General features: G+C 39.2%; 1 protein-coding gene across 6 annotated transcripts in view; it reads left to right on the top strand.

Moving 5' to 3' along the window:
- Positions 1–22,940, top strand: part of galnt13 (polypeptide N-acetylgalactosaminyltransferase 13) — a 53,093-nt gene that overhangs the window by 1,512 nt on the left and 28,641 nt on the right. For 5 of the 6 annotated variants that reach the window (XM_088352716.1, XM_088352714.1, XM_088352713.1 and 2 more), the window contains exons 2-10: positions 1,170–1,389; positions 3,069–3,237; positions 5,719–5,885; positions 6,418–6,625; positions 8,124–8,294; positions 10,497–10,614; positions 13,237–13,417; positions 18,014–18,153; positions 21,575–21,673. In XM_088352716.1, coding sequence (XP_088208842.1) covers positions 1,248–1,389; positions 3,069–3,237; positions 5,719–5,885; positions 6,418–6,625; positions 8,124–8,294; positions 10,497–10,614; positions 13,237–13,417; positions 18,014–18,153; positions 21,575–21,673 — 1,395 coding nt within the window. In that variant the 5' untranslated portion in view covers positions 1,170–1,247. The remainder of the gene's footprint in view (positions 1–1,169; positions 1,390–3,068; positions 3,238–5,718; positions 5,886–6,417; positions 6,626–8,123; positions 8,295–10,496; positions 10,615–13,236; positions 13,418–18,013; positions 18,154–21,574; positions 21,674–22,940) is intronic. The other variant, XM_088352712.1, reaches the window with a different exon arrangement.

Raw genomic sequence — 22,940 nt, 5'->3', positions numbered from 1 at the left:
TTATAAATGGTATGAAGCAGCACGGCGGCGGAGTGGTTAGCGCATGTTCCAAGGTCATGAGATCGAAACTCCTGTGTGGAGTTTGCATGTTCTCTCCGAGCTTGCGTGGATTCCTCTGGGCACTCCGGTTTCCTCCCACATTCCAAATAGTCCCTAAGTGTGAATGAGCAAGCAAATTGTCTGTCTCTGTGTGCCCTGCGACTGGCTGGGAACCAGTTCAGGGTGTCCCCTGCCCACTGCCTGAAAATAGCTGGGATGGGCTCCAGCTCCCCCGCGACCCTACTGAGGATAAGCGGTCCAGATAATGGATGGATGGATGGTATCATCAAAAGTGACACAGTGAAATAAAATGTGCTAAATAAGTAGCTTTTGACAGGAGAGTAGGTTGGGCGGTTTTATAAAATTTTGTCTTAAATTCTATGGTGTGGCTTTCAAAAAAAAAAAAAATCTAAATATTTTGCTTTTATGGCTATTTGGGGCAAAAGGGTTTCTGACCCCTGGTCTAGAGGCATGATTCTTGCTTAGGGTAGAAGAGGTCCCTGGTTTGATTCCCCAACTGCTGGCTTTTAGGTCAATGCTTTCTATTGATTAGGTTTTTAAGGAACCTCTGTTAGGGTCCACAGATTGACCATTAATGGGGCCTTAATTCCGTGTTTTGTGGCTCATTGGTCTGGGGGCATGATTTCAATTTTAGGTGCAAGAGTTCCTTGGTAAGATTTCAGTGCAAGCCCATTTTTAGGTCAAGGTTACTTGATAAAGTCTTGATGGAATCTTGTTGACACATAATGGGCTTCATATTTGTTTGTTGGTCTAAGCGCATGATTCTTCCTTTGAATGTGAGAGGTCCCAGGTTTGACTCCTGGATGAGCCCGTCTTTATGTCAAGGGTACTCATTGAATGTTTTTAAGGAACATCATTTTAGTGTCCATAGTTCGACCATTTATGAGGTCTTAACACTGGATTTTGTGGTTCGATAGTCTGGGCATGATTCGTAATATTTTGCTTTTTCTCTGGATCAAAAAGGTTCCCGACCCCTATCGTAACTGGTTCAAACGTGATAATGTGTGCAAGAGCTCTTTAAGATAGGAATGCGCCAAAGCAAAGATAAGGTCACAGCAACCGAGCTGTACCTGACTTCTTAATTTTTCAAAATACTTTGTGTCCTCTAGCAGAATGCCCACCTTTGAAAGCAAACCGGCTTCTGTGCAAAGTGGCCCCCATGTCTTCAGGACCCTCCGGACGATGTGATGCGCCGATTCGTCTACTGTAAGGTGGTGCTGACCACCTCGTTGGTTTGGGTGCTGCTGGATGTCTTCTTGCTGCTCTATTTTAGCGAATGCAACAAATGCGATGACAGGAAGGACCACTCCCTGCTTCCTGCTCTTCGAGGTGAGTCTAAGGCAGTAAGGGTGGTGTAAAAATACTTCTTTGGTTTAAATAAAATACTTTTACATTAAATAATAAGCAAAAACACATATGATTGTTTCATGCACATGACTTGTAGGGTTAGAAATTTGTCTTTATTACACAACAGGCAACCATTTTACTACTACAGAAGTCTGAATCTAGTTATTCCCGCTGGTGCTTTTTAGCACTAAACAGCAACTTACATTTCTCAGCAGAGCCCTGAATGTGATGGTTATCAAGTCCTGTCACACAGGCATCTTCAACTTTTTTTTCCCAGTTTCCTTCTTTAGCCACTCATGTCAGCCACTTGGTTGTAGGTTGTGGCTTGCGGCTAGAACGTTGCTGATTTATATGATTCAAGTTACAGAGACTTGACAAATTGAACCTTTTACTGGCTCTTTAGTAGCTTCTCCCGCTAGCCATGAAAGTAGGCTACTTACACCAGCTCTGACCAACTTCAGCTATCAGCTCTTTTCAGCCGCTCCGGGTGTACCCAACTCACTCGGTCTTTTCTTTGCTTGGAGGAAATAACACCAGCTTTCATGTCCTATTATAAATACAACTCATTTCTGCAGAGTTTTTTTACTGTAGAAACACCATCTTTGGCATGGTAGCAGAAAAAGCTAGTTTTTGGCAAATTAGAAGACAACACGAGTTTTCGTTGTACAAGAAGCTAGTTTTTGGGGAATAAGACACGAGATTTTTGGCAAAGAAAATGAAACTAGTATCTGTCGTAGAAAAGTAAGCTAGTTTTTGGCGATTAAGACGATACATAATGTTGTCATAGACAACAAAAGTATTTGTCGTCGAAGAAAAGAATGCATTTTTTTGCATAGTAAAATACATTATTTTTTGGACAACAAATGTACGTTTAATAAAAGGAACCTAGTTTTTGGCAGATAAGAAGACAACACGAGTATGCGTAGAAGAAGCTAGTTTTTGAGGAAGAAGACAACTTTAGTTTTTGTCATAGAAGAAGAAGAAGCTAGTTTTTTTGTGACTAAGAAGGCGATATGAGTTTTGTTGTAAAAGCTCGTTTTTGGCGAATAATGAGTTTGTGATTTAGTTAGTTTATCAACTAAGAAAATTAAACACTGTTTTTTTGGCGAATCGAAAAAACAAAAAGAGTTTTTATCTTTAAAAAATAAGCTAGTTTTTGGCGAATGATAAAGTAACACAATATTTGGGATATTCAAAAAATGAATACAAGTTTTTTGTCGTAGAAATAAGTTGTCCGCGACACGAGATTACATTGTAGAAGAAGCAACTAAGGTTTGGTTTCGTAAACCAAAAGGTTTGATTTTGGTAAATAAGAAACAAATGCAATTTTTGACGTGATACCAGCTATTTTTGGGGTAAATGACGAGACAATGTGAGTTTTGGTCATTCAAGTCAATTCCTGCACTGATCTTGACGGAACAACATCCATTAGTGCGCTCTCTCTTGTGTTTTGGTCCTCTTAAGCAGTCCTTTTCCTCTCATGTCCTCCAGTAAGCTAAGCGCTAAGCTGCTTTAAAGGTTAGACTGAGGCAACGTTGCCAGTTACTGACACTAATTATCACCCAAACCTCGTTTAGCCCGCAAAATAGACAGCACATCGGGAAAAATTATTGACCGTTCCATTCGGGTTGACGTCCTTGTCCATTTGTGTCCCGTTTCAGCCGCCATATCTCGAAACCACGAGGGTCCCGGTGAGATGGGCAAGTCCGTGAACATCCCCAAAGAGGAACACGAGAAGATGAAGGAGCTCTTCAAGATCAACCAGTTCAACCTAATGGCTAGTGACTTGATTGCACTCAACAGGAGCCTGCCTGACGTCCGCTTGGATGGGTGTGTCACTTCTATTGACAACTTTTGATTTCAAGACAGTATTTCTAAACCTTTTTTGAAGCAAAGCCTAAATGATTGCCGCACATTGCCACTCGTAAATTTCAGAAGATGTCATTTTAGCTCCATATATATTTATTATATAAAGTGGTAACGAAACATACGAAGTTTCAGGGTACGAAGGACCTGAACGGGAAAATATTGCCTCCAGTTACAAAGGTGTTTTAGGATAGGAAGTCAAAAATACAGTCCAACTTTACAAAGTTACTCCCAAAACAAATTTCATTTATAAGTAGAGGTACCACTGTGTACACATACATACCTACATATATATATATATATATATATATTGACATAATTATGTTTAAATTTCCAACTGAGGCTATTATGTTGCGCAAGATCCCTAAATAATATATAAATAATAATATATTTTAACTTTGCTTAAGCTGTAGGAACCCTGTTTTACATTGTCCTGTTTCCTTATTTACACTTGACTTCATTTCCGTAACTGTGCAATGCAGTAGTTTCTATTTCAGATGTACATACTTTACACAAGAGGTGAACACATTGTAAATATAATTTAATATATATTTATAAGTCTTCAATTTACCTATCCATCTATTATCTGCACCGCCTATCGTCAGTAGGGTCTCTGGGATGGTGGAGCCTACATAGAGGCTTAGAGACATACAGACATTCAACTCACTCGCTCATTCACACCAAGGGATAAATTGGACCGGCCAATTAACCTGACACGCATGTTTTTGGAATGTGGGTGGAAACCGGAGACCCTGGAAGAAACCTACGCAATCCCGGAGAGAACATGCAAACTCAGCACAGGAAGGCTGGTAGCTGGATTTGATTCCATGACCACAGAACTGTGTCGCAAAAGCGCTAAACACTCAGCCGCCGTGCTGCCCTTTTATAAGTCTTTATATTTTATATTTCTTGCCAACTGGAGTGCAACTAAAAAATTCGTTATGGAAATACAATGATGATAAAGGTGATTCTAATGACAATAAAGACTATTCAATTCAATGAGAGAGGAAATATTTACTTCTCAAACGGCCTCTCATACATTGTAACCCGGGGGGATTACTGTATAGCTTTTGGGCACAAAGCGTGAAATCCATTTACTTTCTTTAGCAACCACCGAATAAACACGTGAAAGTGCTGGGGGACGCATAAATTGCTGACTCGGAAACGCAGTAACAGATTTTTGCCGTAGGGCAAGCTCTTGGCCCAGTTGTGTCAATCATTTTCGGCGTTTCGGAATAGACGAGCTCTGCTGATTCCTTTTACCCACCGATGGGGCCCGCCACCACTCTCGGGTGCCCGTCCGTCCGTTGCCTGTCTAAATTCATTATGTGTTTGCGTCGTCATGCTTGTCGGACGCTGATGGGCGGTCGGCAAGCACAAGACGAGACGTGCTGATGTCCAAGGTTTTTCAAACTGCGAACATAATATTTAAAAAAATGCCACATTGGTTGACGATATTTCTAATTTTTACCCTAATTTTCCTTCCTCTATATATAAGAAGCGTATTAGTTTTATGTAAATGCTGTATTTTTGCTGTATTTTACAATATTTATATTCGTCACAGTAAAATGAGACAAAAGTAGAACATTTTCTTATTTTTTATTCAATTCCCCCCCAAAATCCTCTTTTTACATACAGATATAATTTTCTAGTTCCTTGTAAAATGAGCAAAAGTTTTTAATGATTTCACCTAAAGTAGAACATTGTATGAATCCATAATATGAAACTTTTATTATTTTACTATATTTGCAACTTTTCTTTTTAGATAAATATGTAAAAAACATTCCTTTGTTTTTTGTTTTACTTGTTTTAGTAAAAAATACATCTTAATAACGAGCAATATTATTTTCCATATATGAGTCTAAAACATTGGATCATTTGAAAATAAACAGTATTATTGTGTTTTAGAAAAGGAACATCTATCCATCCATCCATTATCTGTACCGCTTATCCTCAGTAGGGTCACGGGGGGTGCCGGAGCCCATCCCAGCTATCTTCTAGCAGTGGGCAGGGGTCCCCCTGAACTGGTTGCCAGCCAGTCGCAGGGCACACAGGGACAGACAATTCGCTCGCTCATTCACAACTAGGGACAATTTGGACCGACCAATTAACCAGAAATGCATGTTTTTGGAATGTGGGAGGAAACCCACGCAAGCACGCGGAGAACATGCAAACTCCACACAGGAGGTTTGATCTCATGACCTCAGAACTGTGCCGCACACGCACTAACCACTGTGCCGCCGTGCTGCCCACAAAAGACACAAATAATTCAAATTAAATCGTGATACATGGAAAAAGAAGTTAAAAATGTTAAATTGAGAAAAAAATGGGCTATATTTTTTGGGGGCAGTGTGCATTAACCACATTGTGGCATCTGTTTCATGAATGCAAATCAAATAAATTCTGTTGAATTAAAGACTGTTCAACTTTTCGTCTTTTGCCCAGCTGCAAGACCAAAGTATACACCGACAACTTGCCCAACACCAGCATCGTCATCGTGTTCCACAACGAAGCATGGAGCACGTTGCTTCGCACCGTCCACAGCGCCATCAATCGCTCTCCAAGGCGCCTCATTGTGGAAATCGTGCTCGTTGACGACTTCAGCGAGCGAGGTCAGTAAATTGCTCTAAATATTCTTACATCAGCCTCTAAGAGTCTTTTCTATTGCTATCAATGGTACAGAATAAGTTAAGGGTTTTAGAATAACGCCAGAGTGTCCAAATTATGGACCAGAGGCCATTAGTGGGCATATTTTAGCACCCTTGACATAATCACAGAATTATAACTCAATGGGTTTTTACACTATAAATCTTTTTAAAATTACATATAGAGTTTACACGGCACGACGGTTGAGTGGTTAGGGTGTCTGCGGCACAGTTCTGAGGTCATAGGATCAAATCCAGCTACCAGCCTTCTTGTCTGGAGTTTGCATGTTCTTCCCATGCTTGTGTGGGTTTCCTTCCACATTCACCCCAAAAAACCATGCATTTGCAGGCTAATTAGCCGGTCCAAATGTTCCCTAGGTGGGAATGACCGAGTGACACCTCATCTCTGATGGTATTATTCTCTTCAGAGAGTGATATTTTTGGGTGGCGTTAAAAAAATAAAATCATTGATAACATTAGATGAATATTCTGATTTCAGACTTCTTAGGTAAAAAACTGGAGAAGTACGTGCGGAGCCTGGAAGTGCCAGTGAAGGTCCTGAGGATGGAGCAACGTTCAGGTCTGATCCGAGCGCGACTGAGGGGGGCCGCCGCCACCAAAGGTCAGGTCATCACCTTCCTGGACGCCCATTGCGAGTGCACTATGGGGTGGCTGGAACCCTTGCTGGCCCGGATCAAGGAGGACAGGTAGGGGGCATGTTGACTCTGATAAAAAAAAATTGATTGTTTTTTCTGCTTTGTGCTTGTGCTTATGCAGTGCTTCTCAATCATTTTCTGTCATGGCCCCCTCGGAAGAAGAAATCCTCTCTTCATTTTTGCTTAGCTTATCAATATTGTTTTTCCAATTTGTATTTTTTACAAATCATTTTTCTTATTTTACTATGTATTTTTCTTGTTTTTAAACGGGCATTTCCATCATTGAAGAAATATATAAGAAGTGCCAAGTAATAGTAAAAAAATAAGAGAAATAAACTATTCTTTTCATAGATTTTTCCTGAATGTTTTGCTGTTTCAAGCATTTGAGAAAAGAATTGTTCCAACTCTACATGTTCACTTTACTTTTTTAATTTATTTAATGTAGTATATTTGTTATGTCACTAAATGAAATTTTTAAACTGGACTTCTCAGTATTAACAAAAAATTATCATAGCACGAAATAATGTTGAAGCCCTTGCAACATCCATTGCAGCCTGGTCATCCTGGAAGGGGGATTACCTTATGTGCAGACATTTACATGGTTTCTTTATTACCTCATTCTGAGGTTTTAGAGTTATTTTCTTGCCATCGTTAAGGTTTTAGTTTAGGGGATGGTCTAATAGTAGTCTGTTGTCTATGATTAAGGGCTATACAATTCAAAACGACCTGACATAAGAAAAAAATATCACAAACAGGGAAAAAACAATTTTATTCTGGATTTTTATTGAACTGGATTTTTTGCAGTGCAAAAAAAGGTAAAAAATATAGTGTGAATTGAACAAGTTCAGATTTTTCCTACTCTTTTAAATATATTGGCAGTTTTATTGTATTAAAAATGACATTTTTATCTTTAAATATATTAAATATTCAGAATATATTTTTCCCCGGTTTCTAAATTTCGATTTATTTCAGTAATGTGAAAAAAAAAACCAGTCAAATATTTTCAACTAAGTAACACACCTTTAAAAATGAGCAATCTAGATTACCTAACTGTAGCATAATTTACAGTGTTTGTTTTTTTTTCTCCATTTTTTTCAGATAGCAAAAAAGTCAAATTAAGTCAAAATCTAGGGGGGAGATAATTTCTTCATACACACACAGAGAAAGGAAAGTGGGAAAATGAGAGATGAGAGTGGGGAGAGGGGAGAGAGGAAAGAAAGGTTTCTCATTTTTGCCCTCTTGTTTTCATTTTATATTCCAAAAAGCCCATTAAGAAATTTGAGGTGAAAAAAATGAGGTAACCCAAAACCTGAGTGCTAATACAAAAATCAACAATAAGGATTAATGTAATCTTCCTCTTCTTATTTTCTGGGATTTTTGCTCCTCCCCTGGAAAATCAAGCAATTTGTAAGAGGCAGCCTGAGTACGCTAAGAAAAGCCACGTATAGGAAACGGATCAACTGTAAACACCACAGAGAAGGGTGAAAGGATAAAATTCAAACCGCAACTAAGTCACATTCCTTTCTCACTGTTTTCTTAAATGAATCAGGACAGCAGTGGTTTGCCCCATCATCGACGTGATCAGCGACGAGACCTTCGAATACATGGCGGGCTCCGATATGACCTACGGAGGATTCAACTGGAAACTGAATTTTCGCTGGTACCCGGTACCGCAGAGGGAGATGGATCGACGCAAGGGGGATAGAACGCTTCCTGTCAGGTGCGCAGAAAAAAAACCTCAATTACAACAACATGATGTTTGATGTCTCTATCCATCAGCAGTGTTGGGAGTAAAGCAGTCCTGGAACGCAATTACTTTTGTCTGTAACGAGTACAGACTCTCACCTACTTACGAACATTACGGTAGATACGAAAAAAATGGCGGGGTGTTGAAAAATGTCCAGACATTACTGTAAGTTAGATTTTGTATCGTGTGCACCTTTTTCCGAGTACATTACTTTAGTGCTTCTTACTCCTACCGGCGTGTGGTGCTGTGAGATGTCACCCAGCATCCACTCCGAAGAAGAAATCCGGCTTTTACTTCCTGGTTCGTGTGCATACATTCTGCACTGTATCTCCAGCACACAAATAAATTTGACATTTTTATTGTTTAATATCTCGGGTATCCATTCAATATGGTTGGTGTTAAGTGTAAAGAAGAGGCGAGCCGTTTCTTTTGAAATGAAAGTGGAATAAGAGAGCTTGATGCGGTTGAGAAAAGGGTTAGATCGCCTTTTTTAGGTCCACTTTTTACCATATAGGAGGAAGGCGCCGAACTCTTGAAGCTCATGTTCCAAAAGTAAGTTAAACTTAACTTTATCTATCTATATAGAGCATATTTTTTATGAAATGTTTATTTTTTAGTACAAAACAATACAGGTTGGGGCAGCACGGCGACGCAGTGGTTAGCGCTTGTGCGGCACAGTTCATGTCATGGGAACCTGTCGTGGGTTCAAATCCAGCTCCAGACTTCCTGTGCGGAGTTTGTATGTTCTCACCGTGCTTGTGTGGGTTTCCTCCGGGCACTCCGGTTTCCTCCCACGTTCCAAAAACATGCATTTTAGGTGAATTGGCCGGTCCAAATTGTCCCTAGGTGTGAATGAGCGAATGAGTTGTCTGTCCCTGTGTGCCCTGCAATTGGCTGGCAACCAGTTCAGGCTGTCCCCTGCCCACCGCCCGGAGATGGCTGGGATGGGCTCCAGCCCCCCCGCCACCCTAATGAGGATAAGCGGTACGGCTAATGAGATGAGACAATACAGGTTACTTTTACAAGGCTTAAACATACAAAATATAGCACTGAAGCTACTTACGAACAAATTCAACTTATGAACAATTTCGTTCGAAAGTAGGGCAGCGTCTGTACTGTAACTGGTTATTAATACAAATCTGTAAGTCAAAAGTCGTTACAACTACAGGATCATTCCACTGCTTCTCAAAAACGTTTCAGGGATTTCAACGCCATCTAATTGGTACCCGTTCCCGCCCCTCACTCAGGACGGATTAATGAATCCTTAGTTTGCCAGCATCACATTCAAGTGGAGTCGGCATGCTTCTTACCGGGTTCGTTGAAAATGTTTAAAAATGAATTCCCGGCACCAGTTTCATGCTTTTGTCTTCAGGCTTAAATTTTCACGTTGACTTAATTGACAGTGTAAAGGTTTTTTTTTTTAAATCATTTTTTGTTATCGTGGCGCAGGAGGTACTACAGGTCATTCATTTTGGTTCATAACTTTGCTGTAATGTTGGATTTTACTATGTTTTAACCTGTTTTTAATTTTTGGTCTAGAAAAATAAAAAGCACAACCTAAAAGTGAGCAAATAATTATCTGCCAGAAAAACATTTATTTTATTAAAATCTCACTTTTGAAGTAGAAGAAGGAAATACTGAAATCAACATTTGCGAGATTTTTCATTCATTCAATTGATATTCCTCAGCGAGGGTAACAAACAATATATATTTTGTATTTATGCACAATGGCAAGCTTGGTTTCCATAGTTATCATGTTTTTGCTTTTACCTTTATCTTTGGGATCCATAGCTAATAAACACAACAATGGTAAATACAGTATTTTATTGCCCACTTGCTATGTCTTTTCGAAGCATACGAGATTCTGAACTGGGCGAAGAGAGAGAAAAGCATTGTGGGAGGGAGTTCAGCATATTGACATCTTCACAATGCTGTGACACAAACCAATAGCAGACCGGATCTTATTTGACCAATAGCAGACAGGCATTTTAAAGACGTACGACGCACGTAGCTCGTACAGTCATAAGCAAGAAACACCACAAAGAATTACTGTTGAACGTTTTGGGGCGCACAATAGTTTGCTGTTGCATAGAAGGGAAAATGCCGAAAACCCCCCATTTTTTTCACTGAACTGTATCCCGGGGGTCTGATTTTGGACATATGTTTTTGTCTAAGGACCCCCACCATGGCAGGAGGGTTGTTCTCCATCGACAAAAGCTACTTTGAAGAGATCGGCAGCTATGATCCAGGAATGGATATCTGGGGAGGAGAAAACCTGGAGATGTCATTCAGAGTGAGCCAACACATTTTTCACACCCTTGTGTCACCGTGCCAATTTGTTTTTTTTCTTGCAGTATTTTTAAGTACAAAAAAGGCTTTTAAGCAGATTCCATCAAATGCCAATTATCTACTCGTTTTTGTTCTCATGCTCCATCTCTGATGTATTTAATGAGCATGCACTGGATGCCGCTTACTCTCCAAATGGTTAAGATTAGCCTTGTGCCGACCTTTCCATCTCCATGGCAACGTTTGGTCCTTTTTGTTGCTGTTCAGTATGGATGAAGAGTTTTATTGATATTTGATGAGTATGTTTCCGTCGTGCTGTGGTTACCGCGCGAAAGGACCCCGGTTCGAGACCGGGTGAAAACATATGTTGCCTGGAGAGGGATGGGCGCCACCAGGCTGGACTTGGCCAAGACACACCACAAGAAATGATGCCCCTACGACCTGTGTGGTTTGGGGATATAATCAACCGTCCAAGTTCAAATTCCATACAGCAAAAGATTTTGTGGGAGGAGTACAGTAGACAAATAAGGTTCTACATTCTGACCTTAAGAGTGTATGGCTTCAAAAGTCAAATTGACAGATATTTGTGCTTATTTTACGCATTGTTTTCATATTTTACTTTATTTTTTAACTTATTTCTTGAATTAAATCGAACTAGTTCTTATAATAAGCACAATTGTCAAATATGAACTGCGAATAAGTGTTTTAGATATTTGTTTAAGGAAATTAAACCATTATACCTCTTTCAAATCTGAAATTTAAAATAAGCAATGCAATCTGCCATCTGCTGGATAAGATAATTTGTTTTGTTTTTAAAGATGATTTTTCCCATTTTATTGAAGAAACGAGACAATCAAAATACTCTTGAAATAAGCTATATTTTCTCTTAATGGGTTAATAAATAGTTTTTTTTGCATTGTGGAAGATGGTAGATAACTACTCGCTCCTAAGATATTTTTTACTGAAATAACAAAAACAAAACACCATCTTCCTTATCAATTAAGTGTTTTATTGTACTGTATTAATGGATAGATCGTTGAAAACTATGGTTAAAAAAAGAAGAAAACAATGGGGCTTTCTTATTTAAGGAAAACATGAAATAATAGTGGTTGTCCAACTCCAAGAGTTGAACGACGGCTCTTCAAGGAGGTTACAAAAGAACCTCAAAAAACATCCAAGGAACTCCAGGCCTAGCTCCACTAAAAGAAAGACACTGGTCAAAAAATGGCATCCATAGGAGAGTTTCATGGCAAAACCTACTGCTGTCACAAAAGAACACAGTTGTTTTACATTTGCCATAAAGCATCTTGATTAATCTCAAGACTTTTGGAGAAACATTTTGTGGAGGTCAAAAATTTAACTTGCTTGGAAGGTGTGCTGCGCATTACATCTGGCGTAAAAATGGCACGCCATTTGACAAAAGAAACATGATGCCAACAGTAAACCATGGTGGTAGGAGTGTGATAGTCTGGGGCAGCTTTGCTGCTCCAGGACCAGGACAACTTGCTGTGGTTGACGGAATAATGAATTCTGGTGTTTACCAGAAGATCCTGAAGAAGAACGTCCGGTCATCAGTTCATGCCCTTAAACTTAAGCACTCTTGGAACATGCAGCAATACAATGATCCAAAACACACCACCAAGTCAACCTTTAAATGGCAAAAAAAAACAAAAAAAATAAAGGTTCTGGAGTGGTAAAGTCAAAGTCTAGGTTTAAATCCAATTGAGATGCTGTGGCGTGGCCTTAAACGGGCAGTTCATGCTGGAAAACCTCCCCAATATGGCAGATTTGAAACAATTTTGCAAAGAAGAATGGGCCAAAATTCCTCCACAGCGTTGTGAAATACTCATTACCAATTAGCGTACATGTTTGATTTCTGTTATCGCTTCTAAAGGTGGCCCGACTCGCTATTAGGTTCAGGGGGCAATTACATTTTCAAATAGGTTTTGATTTTTTTTTCCCCTTAATCAACATTTCAAAGCTGCATTTTGTATTTCTTAGTCTCTGTGATATTAAAACTGTTTTGATGATCTGAAACCTTTTGTGGGTGATAAATCTGCAAAAACAACAGAAATTAGGAAGAAGGCAAGATATTAATTAGTTCTAAGGTTTAAGATCGCAAAGTGATATTGCTGTTTAGCATATCCCCTTCTAATTAGCTAAGGTCTTCTAAACCCCATGTACCCAGATAAAAACATTAAAACAACAAAATAATGTATTGTAAGCACTACTTACATGTAATACAGTATCCATGTATATGCTTAAACAACAATAAAAAACCTAGATAGAAACCTATGGTCCCCTAGATCAAAACATTAAGTAAACCAAATTATATAAAGTAAGTATTACTTATTTATAATACACATGTATATGCTTGAATAACATTCTGAATACATAAATGAAATCAATTTACCTTTGGTCTGAACGTAACCTGAGCGGGTATAGTGGAGTGGTGGGTGGATGCAGAGAGAGTAAGAGGCAACAAATCAAAACTGATTTTAAAACTAAAACTTGTGAAAAAAGTCACGCCCTTAGGACAGAGTTTCTCAAGCTGAATTGAACTACAGCGCACTTTTCTTTAATTTAAAAAATAAATATCGAGGCACACTTCACTTATTTGTGTGTTCAGATCTGGCAGTGCGGTGGCTCCCTGGAAATCGTGACGTGTTCCCACGTGGGCCACGTTTTCCGCAAGGCGACTCCTTACAGTTTTCCCGGAGGAACGGGACAAGTCATCAACAAAAACAACCGGCGTCTGGCTGAAGTCTGGATGGACGAGTTCAAAGATTTCTTTTATATCATTTCGCCAGGTACTGATAAATGTAGCTACAGTAAAAGGGACAGTGTGTAATATTTCACTACTAGATGTCGATTTATCGTGTAGTGCAACCGAAAAGGTGTGCTACAAAACAAGGAAGATTAGAAAAAATAGAGACTCAAAGTGACCAAACCACACACCCATTTTTCTTCTCATTTTTTGCACAGCCTGTCATGAGGTTTTGGGGGGTACCTGTAGCAGCAAGATGGCTGACAATCATGTCAGCTCCCTATAAGTGAGCCTCATGTTATGTAAAATAAAAACCAACTTTTTTGATTATTACAAGGATGAACTTTTTATGAAACTTAATTTATTTTGGGTTTTTATTCTAATCAATATTGTTGAGTTTTTTTTCACCACTAGTACTACGACTACCACAGTAAATAATACACAATGTCCCTTTAAATCCATTTTTGATCAATTGTCAGAATATATCATGTTTGAATTTACATTTTACTCAATTTATTTTACGTTCTATTTTTGCTCATTTTGCTTTTTCTTTTTTAAACGAGAAAAGAATAATTATCTGCTAACTTGGTTTATTTTGCCCTATTTAATGATAACGGGCAACATTGTTTAACATGGCCGATACTACATTTTTGTGTATAACGCTTTTTACCTAAAAAAAGAACAACGTTTTAGTGCGTGTAGTACACTAGGTTTCACCGTATTTGTGCAATGATTGATCAGTTGAAAATTATCGGTGAACACAATCTCAAAACCTTGGAGGCAATGGGAATTGAACGCGGGTTGAGTCAGTGAGAGCACCACCAGTGATATAAATGACTAACGAAAGGGTATTACGTTTTATCTCATAATCACACCGTTTTAGTCATGGTACCAGAGACTGTAAACTGCAACGGATTGTAGGGCACACCCCTAAAAGTAGTTTTTTGCAAAAAGTCCCCGGTTCAAGACCGGGTGGAAACATATGTTGGCCTGGAGAGGGATGGGCACCAACAGGTTGTACTTGCCCAAGACACACTACAGGAAATGATGCCCCTACGACCCTATCGGTTAAGGGCTCCAACCAACCAACCAACCAACTAGGGACTAATGTTAGAGAATGGAGAAATGGAGACGAGGGAAAAAACTATTTGGTGTATCTGATGATTGTAAGAGAAATTGTGGTCTAAATGTGCCTTCTATACTATATTCTATACTCATGTACCCAATATATACTTTTATACCCTTACGCTTATACTCTTATATCTTTAAACTTTTATATTTCTATAGTGCTCAATAAGTGTGTGGTTTTACGATTTCGCAAACACCTTCAAGGCCAGGAGAATACGTTCTCAGGCACCAACGGATGTGCCTCTGTTTAAAAAGTTACAACTTGAAGGCCACTATGAGGCTTAAATCAAGATTACTTTGACTCCCACATTCCAAGCCGCTCGAAAGCTAGTATTTCTTCTCACAGAGAGGCATTGTGTTTATAAAGTGTCACTATCCTTATTACTCATTTATTATACTCGCACGCCATCTCTCGACCAACATTATACACTGCATTCATATATGTGATTCCTGTCTAAACCAATCAGATTCTTTTCCTGTATTCATATAAACCAATCAGATGTGTAGTTTCCTACTTGTGTTTTACAGTAAATGAACCTTGTGTTAGAGGAGGAGCGTTATCTCTCCCTGATCCGATCGTGGAAGTACGCACTTCCAATGGAAGTTTCCAATTCAGAGTGTGTTATTTTCTTCTTTCCATCACAAACTCAAGTTTTAACCTTGACAAAGATGAATCGAACATTGAAGGACATTAAATAAATAGGTTATACATTTTTTGTCAGTACTGTAGATAACAATGGTGTGATTATAAAAACTAATAGATTTTCGTATGATATTTTTATCACTGGTGGTCCAGTAGTCACAATTTGGCGCTCTTATCACTGCGACCCGGGTTTGATTCCAACCACAATGTTAAAGAAAAACTTTAATCCGATTTTTAATATAAAATAAAGGCGAGTTGCGAGGTCGTGATGCCGATCGCCAAGCTTGTAAACCTTTAAGGGGGGGTGAGTTTTCTAAATACTTTTTAAAGAATGCCAGGCTGAATACTCAGCCGTCACACATTTTCATCTTACTAAATCTTGCACTCTTTCTGAAAAATTGGTGATTTTGCTTTGCAGCCCTTTGAGACTTCTTGTGATTAAGGGCTATATAAATTAACATGACTTGACTTGACTTTATACGCGTCATTCAGGATATACAGTAATTTAGTTCATTTTGAATATTGTTTCCTATGACACAGCAGACAAGGTTTCACGACACTAGAAGCAATCTGAAGCCCCTTCCTACCAAACCGATTCCTAATATGATTAGCGTGCCCCTTGCAAATGTACCCCTAAATATTTTAGCTAGCGTCCAGCCTTCCAGGAAACTTCAGTAAATCACCTCGAATGCGGACAGGCGACCTTTCGACTCGCCTTAAAAACGACGATGATCCGGTGTAAAGTGATGGATGAACGTTTTGCGCCTCAATGGCGAAGCCGTTCCACTGGGGGCTTTAGGAATCGGAATACAACCTGATGATCGGCTATTAAAAGAACATCTCCTCGCCAGTCCCGTGCTGCACCGACGATTCCGCCATCAAAGAGGCCATTCATCATGTGCAACATGTGATGCTAGGAACTCAGGAGGAAATGTGAAGCTAAGGGGATAAGTGAAACAAAAGGCGGGCTTGGTCGCTTTCATCGTAAAGTTACAGTGTGTATCATGTAGTGACCCCTAGTGGCGTAAAATGATTGAATCATTTGAATAAAACACGACTGATTCAAATAAAATGCAAAAGTCAAGTCATGTTTTTTTGGGACGCCCTTAATCACAAGGAGTCTCAAAGATCTGTACAGACGACAGATTATTGCAAACAACAGGCTATTATTACACCATCCCCTGATCTAAAACCTACACGGGGGCAAGGAAAAACTCAAACTCATAATTAAATCTGAAAGATATGAAGGAGCAAGTCCATGCATAATTTGAATACTACAAAGAGAACCTAACATGGAACCAATGCAGGTTAGCTAAAATCAGGGTAGAGATCAAACTTTCTTGTCTTCGTTAAAATCCTCGCTCCAGCATTTTGGACCAGCTGCGGGCTCTTGATTTTGGACTTCGGGAGACCGGCGAGTAGTGCATTACAGTAATCGAGACTGGAGGTAACAAACGCATAAATTATTATTTCCGCATCAGACTGGGACGGCATGCTCGGTTCATGGATCCCTGGGCACTTCGGTCCTTGAGGGACTCATGTCCCCCATGATTTTAGAGGTTTTGATTCTTTAACTGATCGTTGTATTTAATTTTTTTCTTCTCTAGCCACTCATGTTAGCCGCTTGGATGCAGGTTATGGCTTGCTACTAAAATCTGGTGGAGTTCTGTGATTCAGGCTCACGAAACTTGATATATCCCTGTTGCCCGTTAGCTTTTACTGGCCTTCTTCAGCTAGCCGCCACAGTTAGCCACTAAGACCAGATGTAAATGTTCTGCAATTTTATATAGCTCTTTTCAAATCAATGAAGACCTCCCAAAGCGCATTACAATGTGCTTCACACGTTTACACACATTAACCAACCAATAGCAGCGTCAGTGATGCATTAGGGATTTCAGTGTCTTGCCCAAGGACACTTCGACATATAACTCGGAGGAGCCGGGAATCAAACCTGCGACCTCTTGATTCGAGCAACTAGAGTTATTTGGTTTTTCAGACGCTCTGGGAAAATCCAGCTTTAATTGAGGACTAACACCAGATTTCATCTCTTGTCTTTGGCTGATGCCAAAAAATTTAGAATTAGGTTTCAGAATTTTGCCAAAAGCTATTGTTTAGGCCAGGCATGTCAAACTCTGTTTGGCTCGGGGGGCAGATTAGTGAAAAAAAATGTAAACTCTATAGATTTAGCTTTGTTTTTCAGTACTATGTGTTATCATTCAGCCTACATTAATATCTTACTCTACAAAAATGAGCACAACACCTTTATTCCCAAACAATTGACAAAATACTTTTCACGTTTTGCATGAAATATGTTCACAATTTGTATTTGTTTACCAGTTGAGTAGATGCAGCTTTACATCTGAACCAACTCACCACAAACATAAACAAACTAAAGCTATGAATAGAAATATTCTTGCCTCAATCGTCATACTGATTTGAAATAATTAAAAACGAAATACAAAATAAGAATTTTAGCAGTGAACAGGCAATAACATCAGATCAAACTACTAGGCGAGGCCCTACTAGGCTCAATTTTAACACTCAGACATAATGATAATCAAACTGATTGGCTATATGGTTGACATTCCTGCTTTAGGCTTTGGTAGTGTGTCTTCTTCAATTGCAGATGCTCCATTATTCCTGAATAATTACGTGTTTCTACTTTAATTGGTTGGAAAATTCATTTGACCGAATTTAATCTCGGCACTCACTGTAAAATGTAAGCTAATCTTCACAAAATAACGCTAGCGCTTTCATTCCTTGTTCTGTCATTTATTTTCAAAGCTTGAAACAAATGAGCATGATTTTCAGTTGGTTTTGAATTCAAATAAGTTGATGATGGAATCCTAAAATCCAAACTGTCCGCAGGGGTGATGCGTGTCAACTACGGGGACGTCTCTTCGCGCAAAGCCCTCCGAGGAGCCTTAAAGTGCAGACCTTTCTCCTGGTACCTAGAAAACGTCTACCCGGATTCTCAGATCCCTCGAAGATATTACTCGCTTGGTGAAGTATGAGCTTTTGATCATTGTATTTTTTATTTTTTTATTTTTGGTGTTCTCTGACAATGTTGTAATTTGCATCATTGCTCATTTTATTTGCTTTAGGACAAATTAGATAAATTTAAAATAAATAATAAACAAATTATATTATTATAGATACTCCGGAGCCATATTCCTCTAGTGGGAGGTGGCTAGAGTCAAGAACACATTTACATTTCTGACTCTTTCTGGGAGATTGATACAGAGGAGGGGATTCCCAGCCCGCCTCACTCAACCCAACTGATGTGTTGCAACATCTCGTTGGGAGTCATTATGTGACCAAAGCCCCCAATTTCAAACCCTAATACCAAGCGCCAAGCAGGGAGGCAAAGTCTTAGGTATGACCCTGCTGAGGCTGGAACCAGCAACTTCCCAGTCTCTGGGCAGGCGCCCTACCCCCAAGCCCACTGATTATACACTGATATATATATATATATATATATATATATATATATATATATATATATTATTGGTATGTGTATTAGGGTTGCACGATTAACCGAAATCCAATCGTCATTGCGATGTGATGTATTAAGTTTCTATAATCGCCAAACACTAACCATAACAAAGCTCCCCAGTATTCTTAAGTTAAAAGATATCAACATAATTAACCCCAGTACTTTCATTTTAAGGGGCATTTTTGTACTTTTTTACACAGGTTACATGGAAATGTGAATAAAAACAACATTTCATTTTTCTAAACAATTTAGTAAAAGTCATAACATTTAGCATGTTGGTATCAGATCAGGTGTTGGTATAATTTGGTCCTGTGTTGTCCTTAGAGACATTTTGTGATTTAGGGCTATACAAATAAATGTCACTTGACTTTTGGTAAATAACATATATGGACACTCCCACACTTACGACCAATCAACTCACGTGAAAAATACCCGGACATTGCTGTAAGTTAGATTTTGTATTGTGTGAACTTTCCGAGTCGGAACATTACTGTAGTGCTTCTTTCCGCCGCTACCGGCGTGTGGCGCTGTACGAGGTCACCCAGCATCCGTCCAGAAGAAAAATTCCACTATCTCTTCCTAGTTTGTGTGTAAACATTCTATACAGTCTATGTCTATACTACCTCCAGCACCCTCTGAACTTTGACATTTTTATTGTTTAATATCTCGTGCATCCATTCAATATGGTTGGTGTAAAGTATAAGGAAGAGGCGAGCCGTTTGTTTTGAAATGAAAGTGGAATAAGAAAGCTTGATACGGCTGAGAAAATGGTTGGAACGTTTTTTTTCGGCTACTTTTTACCACAAAGGAGAGACACATGAAGCGCATCTTCCAAAAGTAAGTTAAATTCAACTTTATTCATCTTTATAGGGCATATTATTTTATGAAATGTTTATTTTTTAGGACACGATACAGGTTACTTAAACACCTACAGTATATAAACCTTAAATGGGGCGGCAGTAGCTCAGGAGGTAGAGCGCTCGTCTTGGGATCAAGGGATCCCAGTTCGAATCCCGGCTCGTCCGTGTTACATGTCAAAGTGTCCTTGGGTAAGACACTGAACCCATAATACCCCCAATAAGCAGGTTAGCGCCTTACATGGCTGCAAGGCCGCTATTGGGAAATGTGGAGCACATTGTAAAGTGCTTTGGGAAGTCATTGACTTGAAAAGCGCTATATAAATGAAGATCATTTCATTTCATTTAAACATACATTCCATTCAAAATTTAGCACTAAAGCTACTTACGAACAAATTCAACCTTCCAACGATCGTAAGTAGGGCAGTGTCTGTAATCTGATTTTTCAGGGTTTTTAACAACACGGTGGTATGGGCATGACCCGAGGACAACAGGAGGATTGGGTGTTCACAAAAAATAAAAAACAAGCACAGAAAATGAACTTTTCTTTTCAAATCAAAAATCGTATCGAAATTGCAGGACTGGTATGATAAATCACACAGCCCTAATGTGTATATATATATTTATATGTCCCTTTAAAAAGTGCTTGAATTTGGGCATGAAAAAGGTGTTAGTACCCTGAAAAATCATCCTTGCCGTCTTCTCTAAACAGCAAGGACTGGCGACCTTGAATATTGAATGCACCGTTGACCGCTGTTTTCCTGAGGCTTAATCGGCAAATGATGTTGCCTAGCCAACCATAGGCCAAAAGCATTCACTCTTACGTTCAGAGCCGACAAAGCGGGTACGTTTCGGGCCACGGAACAAACCGACGGGACGCTTTTTTCACGGGTACCCGCAGAGATTTTTCAACTGTCAAAAAATTGGCCATGTGAGAAACTTTGAGTCATTATTCGAGTCTGCCGGGTCTACAAATGCTCTGCAGAGCTGTTCGGCGCCTGATTTTCATCCATAAGACGGCCTCATAAAACATAAACATAAAATAGAGCATGGAGAAAAAATGGCTGCAATATGTTGACTGTTCTATTGGATATACAAAAATAATTTAAAAAACAAACAATTTGGATCAGGACTCCAGGCAGGTTGTCATGGGCAAATAATAAGTATCTGTTTCAGCTCTTAAAATCAGATCGGATCAAAGTACAGTAAATCCCTTGTACTTTGAGAAGACAGTCCTTTCAGAGGCTAGGATCACAAAGTGAAATTGCCCTATTGGAGGATGGAAACCTATGGTAAATAGCTAATGGCCTCCAAACCCCTGATACCTCTAATAAAAAGTAACAGTGGATAAAAAATTAATTAAAAAAACTTTCACTTGCAGGACTTGTCATGCCCTTAGCAGGCTGTCTTTCTTTAATCGCCTCCTTATTCTTAATAATAGACTCGATCGTCAATTGGTTGCATACTAGAGTTAGGAGCGAATGTTGTGCCAACTTCGTATTGCTTGATAATTGCAAGCTTCGTTTCCACTGTTATGTTTTTCTCATCTCCAATTAGCATCACAGCAATGCTTGTAAACCATTGCAAATACATGACAAAAAAATACAGCAATGTATCAATGACTTGCACACAAGATTTTGAACTGAATAAAGGGATAGAAAATCATTGTTGAAGGTAATTCAGCAAATAGTATACCCGCATTTTCATGATGTTGTTACGCAGACCAATAGCAGATTAGCATTTTAAATTATGTTTACCTAAAGCTGACAGGTAATTTTGGCGCGTAAATGCAAAAAAGAGGGTCCGAAAAACATTTTATTTCACACCGTAAAGTGAAAAGTTGCATGGTGGCAGGGTCATTGTACCCCGGGAGTCCTCTGTATTTGTTCAATCCAGGTTAGTGTGTTTCTTTTGAGTTAAAATGCACAATAACTAAGGTGAATGATTACGTCTGAAAGCAAAGTTTTCTAAAAAGCTCGAAAATATTTCCGTTGTCAGAAAAGTGTATTACAACTTTGATTGTGTTTGATAACTGATTTTACAATGACTCGCACCTGTGTTTCTCGATGTTATCAGATCAGGAACGTTGAAACCAACCAATGCGTTGACAACATGGGCCGAAAGGAGAACGAGAAAGTTGGCTTTTTCAACTGTCACGGCATGGGAGGTAACCAGGTAAGCCAGAAAAAAAGGAGTAAATATAAGTATTTAGTCAACCATCAATTGTGCAAGTTCTCCTACTTGAAAAGATTAGAGAAACACAGGTTCATGTTTGGAGGAAAAAGAATACTGAATTGCATCCGAAGAACATCATACCCACTGTAAAGCATGGGGGTGAAAACATCATGGTTGTGGCTGTTTTCATGCAACGAGACCAGGACGACTGATCTGTGTACAAGAAAGAATGAATGGTGCCATGCATCGAAGGATTTCGAGTAAAAATCTTCTTCCATCAGCAAGGGCATTGAAGATGAGATGTGGCTGGGTCTTTCAGCATGACAATGATCCCAAACACACAGCCAGGGCAACAATGGAGTGGCTTCATAAGAAGCATTTCAAGGTCTTTTAGTGGCCTAGCCAATCTCCAGATCTCAACCCCATTGAAAATCTGTAGAGGGAGTTGAAAGTCCTTGTTGCCGAACCACAGCCCCAAAACATCAATCATCTAGAAGAGATCTGAATAGAGGAATAGGCCAAAATACCTGCACAAGCGTGTAAAAAGCTTGTGAAGAATTATAGAAAGTGTGACCATTTGGTTGATACAGAGGAGTCGTGGGAGAAAGTGTAATGGTCAGATGAGACTAAAATAGAACTTTTTGTTCATTTTTCCACTAAGCGTGTTTAGAGGAAGAAGAATAGAGAGTACAACCTGAAGAACACCATTTTTACTCTAAAGCAGGGGGTTTGTAACATCAAGTTTAGAGAGTGCTTTTCTACACATGGTACAGGACGAGTGCTCTGCATTAAAGAGAGGATGACTGGGGCCGTGTATGGTGAGATTTTGGGGAACAACCTCCTTCACTCAGACAGAGCATTGAAGATGGGTCGTGGCTGGGTCTCTAGAGAAGATCTATGGGGAGGAGTGGGCCAAGATCCCTCCTGCATTGTATGCAAATCTGGTGAAAAACTACATGAAACCTTTGACATCTGGAGTCGAAAACAAAGGCTACTTTACCAAATATAAATGTTCATTCTATCAGGTGTTCAAATACTTATCTGCAGCTTTATCAGACAAATAAATTGTTAAAAAAAACATGCATTGTGATTTATGGATTTTTCTTTTTAGTTTATCTCTCTCACAGTGGACATGCACCTACGATAAAAATTTAAGACCCCTCCATGATTTCTATGTGGGAGAAATAGCAAAATAGCAGGGTGTTCAAATACTTATTTTCTTCACTGTATATTCCAGCTGTCTTACTCTAACCTTTACTGCAAAATG

This window comes from Urocampus carinirostris, chromosome 14 (assembly GCF_059441175.1).
Source record: "Urocampus carinirostris isolate Australia breed hairy pipefish chromosome 14, RoL_Ucar_1.0, whole genome shotgun sequence".
Taxonomy (NCBI): domain Eukaryota; kingdom Metazoa; phylum Chordata; class Actinopteri; order Syngnathiformes; family Syngnathidae; genus Urocampus; species Urocampus carinirostris.
The sequence above is the reverse complement of the archived record's forward strand: the minus strand, read 5'-3'. Positions and strand labels throughout refer to the sequence as shown.